This window comes from Aspergillus versicolor (assembly GCF_001890125.1).
Source record: "Aspergillus versicolor CBS 583.65 unplaced genomic scaffold ASPVEscaffold_7, whole genome shotgun sequence".
Lineage (NCBI taxonomy): Eukaryota > Fungi > Ascomycota > Eurotiomycetes > Eurotiales > Aspergillaceae > Aspergillus > Aspergillus versicolor.
In genome coordinates, this window is record NW_024467530.1 from 1,627,494 (window position 1) to 1,638,554 (window position 11,061).

Below are 11,061 nucleotides of genomic sequence, written 5' to 3' on the forward strand. Positions count from 1 at the left end.
GGCTGACACTTCGTCAAGGTCTCGGGAATTATTCTTCCCGTATTTTCAGCTCATGTAACTGTTTTGTCTTCTCTCTCTTGTCCACCAACCCTGTGCATATGGATAGGGATTGGTGAACTGGTGGGTTCAATTTATCTAAAACTTTGTCAGTTTTCCATCTGCCCACCTCTGTATCGAATTCTCAGACGGGTTAGCCCCCAGTGCTCTAAATAATGGTACAGGTTCTCCCGGCCTCAGAAAAGATCCGCACCGCACTTTACCGTCTTTTACATCTGATCACCTCTGGCCCCGTCCACGCTATAGTAAACCCGTCTCCGAATAAATACGCGAGCACTGATGCTGGGTAGCTGCTCCGCATTGCAGTTTCCATGTTTCAGAGACCGATCACCGGCGTGTATGGCACTCGCTACTCACAGCAAATGGTGTTCCCTAACCGCAAGTTCGCCCCGAATTAAGGCTTCGCAGCTCGCCTGTTAGGAGGGACAATTATTCCTTAATTATCCGAAATGAGGCATCCGCACTGATCAAATGGATCACGCCCAAATACCGAAAGCCCAACAAGTGGGTCATACACAGGCGACGAGGGTTGTTGCTATTCGCCGGCAGCGACTTCCGAGAAAAGCTCCAGGAGTCAGATATGCCAATTCAGTCTCCTTGCTTACTGGTAGGCGCCTAAAGACCCATATTCTTAGCTGGTCGCAGAAAGATCCTGCCAATTGGATTGCACCGCCATGCCGCTGCCGTATTTTCGTGACCGGCACAATGCAACCACATATGACCACCAGCATAACTCCACTGAGCTAAAAATTTGCTGGCAAGCCATGTAGCCGTTCGGAGCGTGTCTTCAATGATGCGAATTTTGCCAAACCACGAACCAGCTGCCTACATCCGTAGATGACTTGGGAGGTAAGGAGACCCCCCCCCCCAAAAACAATCAAGGCCAAGTCAACCAGCCCTAAAGTAGAAATAGAAAGCATAACGACGTCCCATAAAAGAGGAGCATTAATTGACATTATTACATAGCGATTTTAGCCAAAATAAACCTGGAACTTGGATACGAACTCCCACAGCACGTCCATCTGGAAGAAAGCTAAGGGTCTGCTCACTCCGACCCTAGCTCGGATGTTACCTACTCTGCCATGGCAATTCCACATTTGAGGAGCATTGGCCCTCTGTTCTTAAAAAGTGCGTTATCTTGACCGCCAAGGCAGGAACACTCAATGCTCAACCTTTATCCTTCCATGTCTGTCGCTTGTTGGAGCCAGCCTGGAGGGACCCGCTGTAGGTTACGGGTCAATAACCGTCTCTGAAAGCCTATATATGCACAGAGACGGGCACTAAGTCCATTGATTAGGCTGAAGACCCCCCTGGAAGATCAGAAATAGGATATCAATCTTGACATCACAATCTGGTAATAATGCAATATACTTGAGACTTGAGAGGGTGTTTTCTTTAGAAAAAGGGCCGCGAGTTCCTTGTCTCAAAGAGGCTAACCGTCTCTGGGTTAGCGTTTACCGGGCCGAGAGCTCAGATGGCGGGTTGCCAAGATATGCGAGCCATATCCCCACTTTGTTATGATTGCTTTGGAGCCTCAACTATAGATGGGTATTTGGAAGTTTCAAGGAAAGAGGATCGCAGTGGTTAATCCAAGGGCCTCTATGTTGGATTGGCTAATGCTCGACCCGAAAGAGTCTGTTGTAGAAAATTCAGGTAACAGAACTGTAATGAGCTTAGGGGTTCATGGTACAACTCCCATTTTGCAGGGTTGAACTAACCTAACTATTTATTAAAACTGACAATGATGGTTTTGCAAGGTCGTTTAACAGTTGCATTCACTCTTCCGACTTACCCACGTGATCTTAAAGGAACTCGCGAGCGCTCAAATCCAGGGGGGGTGGTGCGCTGACCTGTATTCACGCGCTCAAACCACCAGGTGCGATAGAGTCACGTGCTTCAGGTGATCGCTCCTCACGTGATCCCGATAAGGACGGTCTGGAGAGCAACTGACTTCGACTTCCTGAACCCCAAAAATTAATCCATCCACGTCGATCAATTATCGCGGACGGTTAATTTCTTGGGGATCTCGTAAGCAATGCAATCTATTGGAAGCTGAAGCATGTCTATGCGGGGGTCCATGAGGCGTTCGCACCTGAGACAGGTCAGCGCAGCCACTCTGGACTCGGTCTCCACGTCCCACTCCGACACTCACACAACCCAACATGACGCTCTCAGCGACCATCCGTCCAGCCCAGATGGCAAGACCACCTTCGGATTCCCATCAACGGGGCTAGATCGGCGGAAGTGTTCTCTATGGGTCCACGACGAGACATTCTCCAAGGAGGAGATCTTGTTCAGCCAGGCCGCGTTCGCAGACACGGGCGTGCGCGATGGCGATGTCATTGAGATCTTATCGACCTGGTCTCTTCCGGACGCGCCGCAGACCGTAAAGCCTGATTTACGCTCGAGGTCGCTACGTGATGGCGGGCATGTTGACACCAGTCCGTCGTCGCGGTCCCAGGCGATGTCCAAGTTCAAGACGCCGCTCCAGACACGCTGTTTGTTTGTGGCTAAACCGCTGCCGCAGGAGATTGGGAGCCGGCACCCCAAGCTGGAGCTTTCTGTTACTAGCAGTGTTGCCAACATATTTGGCTTCAAGAATAGAAGCTCAGTGTTTATTTCCATTGTTGAGCAGGCGCAATGTGCTGCGTCTCATGTGGACATATCTTTCCGTGACCAGTTTTTGGTGCGCTCTGACATGTGGAGGCTCGTTATGTCGGAACTTGCCGGGAAAATAGTCTATAAGGGCCAGAAGATCGTGTTCATGGGCCACATCAAGGCGACTGTCAAGAACATCTTTATCCGGGGGAAAAAGGTCCTTTCGGGATTCTTCTCGCCGCAGACCATACCTGTGTTCCGCAGCGAGGCTGCGAAGTATGTCTTGTTCATTCAAATGTCGAGGGAAATGTGGGACTTTGACTCTGAAGGGACGGGAGATATCCTCTTCAGCAGGGTTATCAATGGGTTTTTGCCGGAATTATTCAAGCGATGGGCAAATGCAGACGCGAGGCACCTGGTCACTATTGTCCTATTCACTCGGGTTGAGTATGATGCCTCGACTACTGGACTTTCAACTTCACTTAATTCCGAGAGTCTGAAGAATACGTTCAGCCCGAACCATGTCCCTGCTCGGGACTTCTACCGTGTTGTGGTCAATGATATGGCCAGTGGCCATTGGACCACTATTCTTGACGAGTTGAAAAAGGATTTCAGGACGTTTTTAAGAGATGTATCGATTTTGAAAATGCCAGAGGATCCCGTTACACCTTTCACGAGTGCGAACGCCACTCCACATGCCACCATTGGGGGGCGTCCCAGCACTGCGCTGCGCGGCAATATCCTAGAAGCAGTCCACCTCGCTTCTTCACATTTGGCATTTGACCACATCGACCGTGATATGGTCCATACTGGAACATCCATCATTGTCATCACCCCGGGTAGTGGCGTCTTCGAAGTGTCTTATGAGTCTTTAACTTCCACCACCGAAGCGCTCACGAATCGGGGGATTGCAATTGATCTGGTCTGTCTTAGCCCGATGCCACTCCACTCCGTGCCTTTATTCAAATACCGCGAGCCGAGTCGTGGACAGCCCACCTCTTCCTACGGTGACATTCAAAGCGGTGGTTATTCACCAGAGATGCGTCACTCGTTTGCAAGTCTGACCAACCGAACTTCCCACTTCTCCCCGAAGTCAACCATTTCTAGCACCCCTCCAGCAAGTAGCCATCGCACTCCCTGGCACCGTGCGCATGACTGGAGTTACGGCATTCCGCACTGGCTTGATATTTCGTACTGGAACCCTGAGACGTATAGAGCTTCACGGCGGATACTGAAGAAGGACCCGAACGCTCCTATCCCTTTCACCGTGACTAAAAAATCGAAGGTTTTTACTCCTCGAGTACGCATGTACGAGATACAAATGGGTGGAGTCATGGAAAGTGAACAATCGGATATCTCTATCCCCTATCTCTTTGAAGGTTACGGTACTTCCAGAGGCCTGAACTCAGTCTCCCTTGCACCATCTAGGTCCTCGTTTAGACGGAACTCCCTGCTCAAGAATCAGTTGAGTGATAGTTTACGACCAGATCCCTTTTTGCAGCATATGGGAGGTCCAAAGGAAATGACACTGGCCAAGTCGCAGAACGCATCTGCAAATGCAGCCTGGATGGACAATTATGATGATATGGTATTTCGACCGTTCACACGACGGAACCATCGCCGCAGGCACACTAAGCCGAAACGTCTAAGTGAGCCCGAGGTTCAGGCCTCTAGTACACACGAGCGGCTTTCTGCAAGGTCAGTAACGCATCTAAGGGAACAAGAAGTGAACCCGAACGAATGGCCACGGAAAGAGGCAACTCCAAAGGTGCCTGGCAACAAGGCTGGTTCACCTAGGAAGCCCGCTTTAAAGGCTTCCTCCAAATCAAAAACGCCGCGAATCTCGCGCACAATCAGTTTTGCTCTCAGAGGGCTAGGAGTTGCTCCACCCAGGGCCCAGGCAAGCACAGAAGTTAATGTAGAACACGCTACGGGCATGCCGACCTCGAATACGAAGAAGGGTTCAGGGGCTCTTAAAGAATCGAAGAGCATGGAGTCTTTAAGCACATCCGATTCTGCATCAACAGCAACGGTCGTCGAGGCCTCGCCTGCTCCAAGCACCCCTCCCAAGCCGCGCAAAAGCCCTACTATAACACCTTCGAGGCCGATATCAATCAAAGTCCCGGCAAAGACATCCGCTGAGGACCCGGAACAACCAACGCGCTCCGTGACCGAGTCATTCTCAGCTACCGGTCCCGAGCATCCTTTGAACGAGAAACCTGGCGAGCATCAGACTAAAAAGACGATTCCTAGGCTTGAATTGACACCAAGCGCTGGCTTACGAGAGCCATCTGGCAAATCCTCCCAAAGCAGGTTGCTTTCTCCTTGGGTCCGTTCCGTGAACCCTTGTAATACTCCTAGAGAGGTTTCGCGGGACACCAGCTGGTTCGGTCGCTGGCAGCATGCCTATCCTAGGCCACCTCATGTTGCTGTTGTCAAATGGAAGAGTTTGAAGTCACCTGCTGTTTTGCCATTGACAACAGAGGAGTTTCCCACCGCAAGTGAGCTTGCATCTGATTATTTGCAAACTCCTTATAGAGTATTCCCAAATGATGATGCGGAGGGCCTAGACGCACCGAAAACTACGGGGGTGCTACTGCGGGAAATGATTTCCCTGCGCCTTTCTCACGGTTTTCAGATCGTTATAGGAGAAAGAGTAGTTGAGGCATCAGGACGGTATACTCTCAAATCGCCAAATGTCTTCGACACCCATGCCCTAGAAAGGGACGGCACGACTGTCTTCCTTTCGAAAGGTCATTCAATACATCGCCTTGTTTGTACTGGAGGGAATGAGATTGAGGTCACCCGGTTTCTACATAGAAGTCTTTCCGACCTGGCACCTGAAAAGAAGAGTGGACTTGACGATACGTATTCTGCAGCTATGCGAACAATCCTAAGTCGCGAGTACTATGTGAAGCACATGAAGCTTCGCCCTTCAACAGAAGAGTACAACTGGAACTACGCTGATAATTACGTTGCTGGCCATCGCGACTATCTATTCAACCCGGCACAGCAACTCCATTTCTGGCGTGTTCGATACGTCCTGATTCCAGTGCATCTACATATGCATTCCCGCTGGCACATGCAGCCTATAAATCAGGATAACGAAGAGGAGATCCATTTGCTTGGTATCAATCAGCTCACCCTTACTTGGCAGCGGCATAAATACGTCCCCCCGGAGGAGAAAAGAATCGAAACATCCAACAAGCACAGAGAGCAAAACCCGCTGAACATCATGTACCAGACGAGGAATCCATCGGAAGTGGTTGCCGCAGAGTTGAATCTACTTGCAGACCCAGGGCTAGATAGTTTCCCAGCACAGCTGCTGCCAGAATCTGAACTGTTGGAACGCTCCAATATCAGCCTGGCATCTCTAGCTCATATTATTCAAGGAGAAAAGGGGGTGAGAATGATGGACCGCAGATGGCATTGGAGGCTACACTATAACTGTTTTATTGGCTCCGAACTCACGACGTGGCTCTGTCAAAACTTCCGGGATATTGACAGCCGTGAAGAAGCCGTCGATTTTGGGAACAAGCTGTGGGACCGTGGCCTATTCCAGCACGTGGAGAAGCGGCACAACTTCAGGGATGGTAATTACTTCTACCAAATTTCGAGCGAGTACCGCGTTTCACATCCTGAATCTAGGAACAGCTGGTTCCCTCAGATCAGGCCGGACAAGTCAACCCCGTCAACTCCTGCAACGGCGGATAACTGGAAGGATTCTCCTGTGAGTGTTCACTCGCGGACTACTAGCCTTGATCAAGCGGCTCCTCAAACGCCGAATACGCCAACGAAGTCGAAAAACAAAGCCTCTGTTATGCTGTCAAAGACGTTGAAGTACGATGTCGATCCTCGCAAGCGCTCGAATCGCCCCGAAGTTATCGATCTGCACTACGATCGGTTGCATAATCCTGACAACTGCTTCCATATTGAACTAAGCTGGATGAACACTACCCCGAAGCTTATTGAGGATACAGTTCAGTCTTGGGCCGCGACTGCAGAGAAGTTCGGGCTCAAGCTTGTGCAGGTGCCTATCGCTGAAGCCAGTGCGATTGATCAAACGCAACCTTTCCGCCGTCCATACAGGGTTAAGCTGAAGGTTCCTCCTCCCAAGGGACCCAGCTCCGCTGTTTTCAGCACCGCCTCATTTACGCAAGAAGTCGCACCGGACGCCCATTATTTCCAAAAGCTCATTCTGAAGAAATTTGATTTTGTGCTAGACTTCGAAGCACGGTCTGACTTCCCACCGGATGTTGATGTTGGCTATTCGTGGGGAGGACCCGACTATCGGTACTCCCAGTACATCCATCAGTCAGGTAGCCTTCTCGTGCAGATAACAGACGAGGGGGACTTTCTGGTCCTAGCAAACAGGCTTGTCAGCACAAGGACTGTACCCAACAGTCGCGACATTCCCCGACATGACCGGCCCGAGCAGTACCGGGCCCGTGCAGGAACCTACGATCCGATAGACCGCCCCTCTCCACGTCTCTCTCCCCTCGTCCGCCCAATTCATGATATCGGCGGCTCAATGAGTCCGCAGAGCCACTCTGGCTTTGATTCTGCAAACCTCTACCGTGCGCCGGAGAACATCCTGCACGGGTTTGAGGAATTTTGCAATGACCCTATTCGGTTAGGGCAGTTGTACAGCGAGTCTTTTGTTTACCCAGCTTCAGCAAAGGCAGCACCTACAACGACATCGCTTGTTGATGCGTCTATTCCGTCTTTAGAGCTACCTGCACCTGTAATCAACCACCACATCTCCCCCCCGCCGGGAACGCCGTCGAGGCCAAACACTGGGACCAGACGCGAAAATCTACCATTGCTTGATCCTAGGAGTCGGCAGAGGGATGATAGCTCGATTACCAAGGGGAGCCCCAGAAGTGGAGGGCTGCGGCCGTTGAACTTGAGCGGGGCCTGATCAGTTACATTAGGTTATAAAGTATGAGCTCCTTGCTAGGTACTATATGATGTATTATATATTTGAATGAATGGAACGAATGGTGCCTTGTTGTCTTTTCAGCCGAACAAGGCCGGAGTTTATCCCAAGTTGATTTAGGCAGAAGTAAAACAGCTTCTTCCCCTCGACATCACCCCCACTTCCACCACTTCATCCTTGAGCTTCGTTAGCTAGCATGCATCGCCGTTCCGCGTCGATGATTCGTGGATATATCCGGCCTGGCTAATTTGCTTCAATCACAACCCCCTCTCATAATCTATCATACCAGCTTCACCCCGAATACCCCTCGCCAACGAAGCACTCCAGTTCAGTTGCCCCGCCCTACGTACCATGAAGCGATCATCCCAGATGCGAACGAAACAGAAGCTCTGGAACTTCCAGCCAAGCTGCTGGAAGGTGGAATCTATTATGCAGGACGGAGTCTTGCCCTTTGCGGATGCGGAATTTCTGGGCGCGAAGAGCGATTGCTCAGGAGAGATATATTCCGGTGGTCTTCCCTTACTTGTCTGGTTCTTTAAACACTCGATCTTCTTGATTGAATCAGTTATTATTTCTTTCCTTTTAGAAATAACAGGTTGTTCTTTTCAAGATGAAGTTCACTGAGGGCATGTGGCTCCTGCGTGTGAGATTTCGACCCTACTCGATTATGCATCGTCGATGAGCTAACAAATCACGGTATAGGAGGGGATTCGTATAGACTGGATGAGCAATGTCGAGCGGTTGGATATTGAGAGGGATGCAGTGAATCTATTGCTGAACAAGTTCCAGCGACACCGTGGAGATACACTGAACTCTCGTGAGTTTATCCCGGCCAGCTGATGCTAAGAGAGATAACTCAAAGTCTTATGTTGACAGCTACCATCTCTGCACGCGTAACTTCTCCGCTGGAGGGTATCATTGGTGTCAAGATTATCCACTGGTTTGCTGACCCTCTCCACTCGATTTTAACGATCTCTAATGCTTCTTGTGTACAGGGCCGGCGGGCTAGACAATGGACCGCATTACGAACTGTCCACCACCGAAGGCCATACCAGCATAGTATACGAAAAGGGTAAAAATCTAAGCTACGCCAGTGGTCCTCTCAGTCTAGACATCAACACAGCCCCCAACGAAATGGGTTTCACCTTCTCTAGCGCAAAGGGAAAACTCACAGGCCACTCATGGCGCTCGATCGGATACATAGGCGACCAAACGACCCCGAAATCCCGCTTCGAGGATGGCATTTTCTTTGAGCGTCAGGGTTACATGCTTGCGGGTCTCGATCTCGGCGTCGGTGAGAAACTCTATGGGCTCGGCGAGCGATTCGGCCCCTTCATTAAGAACGGTCAGAGCGTGAATATCTGGAACGAAGACGGTGGCACTTCATCAGAATTGGCTTATAAGAATATCCCGTTCTATATAAGCTCAAATGGCTACGGTGTTTTTGTGAATAATCCCGGCAAAGTGAGCTTGGAACTGCAATCCGAAAGGACCACCAGGGTCAATCTCTCGATTCCTGGTGAGGAATTGGAATATTTCGTCATTCAAGGAGACACGCCAAAGGAGATTCTGGCCCGGTATACGGCTTTAACTGGCCGTCCTAGCTTGGTTCCTGCTTGGAGTTATAATTTGTGGCTTACTACAAGTGCGCTTTTGGCTCTCTTATCTAGTGCATGTCCTTCTGCTAACCAGTGGCTTTCAGGCTTCACCACAAACTACGACGAGGAAACCGTGACTGGTTTCCTGGACGGCTTCAAAGACCGAGATCTCCCACTGGGGGTGTTTCACTTCGATTGCTTCTGGATGAAGTCGTACCAATGGTGTGATTTTGAATTCGACTCTGAAATGTTCCCTGACGCAGCTGGGTACCTCCAACGCCTCAAAGATCGAGGGCTTAAGCTTAGTATCTGGATCAATCCGTACGTTGGGCAAGCCTCTCCTCTCTTCGAGATCGGAAAGAAAAACGGGTACTTCATCAAGGTTTGTCTTTGACAATAAAATTTCATTATTATTAACGAAGGCATTGACCAACAATTCTACGAACAGAGGACCGATGGCTCAGTCTGGCAATGGGACCTCTGGCAAGCGGGCATGGCCGTCGTCGACTTTACAAACCCGGATGCCAGCGCCTGGTATTGCGAGCACCTAACCCGGTTAATGGAAATGGGCATCGACACGTTCAAAACTGACTTCGCCGAACGCATCCCATACAAAAACATCAAGTACCACGATAACTCAGACCCTGTCAAAATGCATAACTACTACGCCCTTCTCTACAACAAGATAGTCTATGAGACCATGACATCCGTCTCGGGTCCCTCGAACAGCCTCCTCTTCGCCCGCTCCACCTCCGTCGGTGGCCAGAAATACCCCGTCCACTGGGGTGGCGACTGCGAGTCAACCTACGAAGCCATGGCTGAGTCACTACGGGGCGGCCTCTCCCTCTCCCTATGCGGATATATCTTCTGGGCATCAGATATAGGCGGGTTCGAGGGAACCCCACCGCCAGCATTGTATAAGCGCTGGGTCCAGTTCGGGCTCCTGTCCTCGCATTCCCGGCTCCATGGAAGCTCTTCGTTCCGAGTCCCTTGGATCTACGGGGAGGATTGCTCTGATGTGCTCCGGGACTGCGTGAAGCGCAAAATCACACTTACACCTTATCTCCTCTCTGAGGCTTTAGAAGGGCATCGAACCGGGACACCGTTGATGCGTCCAATGTTCGTTGAGTTTCCCGAGGATTTGAATACGTATTCGCTGGATACACAGTATATGTTTGGGAGCAATTTGCTCGTTGCCCCTGTCTTTTCGGATAAAGGGTCTGTGACTTTCTATGTACCCAGGACGCCTCAGGATGGTGATGGGAGCTGGATCTCTTGGTTTGATCATGAGAAATCATACGAGTCCGGGCGCTGGTATACGGAAACCCATGGGTTTGACACCTTGCCGATACTTGTCCGGCCTGGCTCGGTAACACCGCTGAACCCGACGCTGGAACGGCCTGATGGCCCTGCGCTCGATGGGTTGGAGGTTTTGGTTAATGGGGACTTTGGTGGCAAGGAGGTAAATGTTGAGATCGTTGATCCGGACAATACGCAGGAGGCGTTGAATGTTCTGACGGTTAAGTGTGATGAAGAGAGTGGTGATGTTATAGCTACCGTGGATGATGATGATGAGACAAGCATCCAGGTGAATTGGGTTGGGCACTAAACTCGTTCATTTCGAGTCAAGTCAACCCAGCCCTTGTTTCCATTGCTGTACCTAGTATTATGCCCAACGTATTACCCTAGGTGGTGATTCACCCTTACACTAGACTGATAGATAATACAAGGTCTTGACGAGTAATTCAGATTTATGTATGCAGTGTTCGAGGCCGTTAACGTATCACGTATCATGCAGAGGCTGTGGTAACGAAACTAAGCCGAAAGACTCAAACATATGACATATGGGTATCATAATCAAAACGAGAA

At 50.4% G+C, this 11,061-nt stretch overlaps 2 protein-coding genes across 2 annotated transcripts; both read left to right on the forward strand.

Moving 5' to 3' along the window:
- Nucleotides 1-2,116: 2,116 nt before the first annotated feature.
- On the forward strand, nt 2,117-7,576 carry iml1 (GTPase-activating protein IML1; the record flags this gene model as incomplete). The annotated part of the gene is made up of 1 exon (XM_040816233.1): nt 2,117-7,576. One exon carries the CDS (start codon nt 2,117-2,119, stop codon nt 7,574-7,576), a length of 5,460 nt encoding a protein of 1,819 aa, XP_040670266.1.
- Nucleotides 7,577-8,204: 628 nt separating this feature from the next.
- ASPVEDRAFT_135412 (putative sugar hydrolase) lies at nt 8,205-10,801 on the forward strand (the record flags this gene model as incomplete). The annotated part of the gene is made up of 6 exons (XM_040807211.1): nt 8,205-8,237; nt 8,297-8,411; nt 8,471-8,534; nt 8,590-9,239; nt 9,297-9,574; nt 9,641-10,801. 6 exons carry the CDS (start codon nt 8,205-8,207, stop codon nt 10,799-10,801), a joined length of 2,301 nt encoding a protein of 766 aa, XP_040670267.1.
- Between the last annotated feature and the right edge of the window lie 260 nt (nt 10,802-11,061).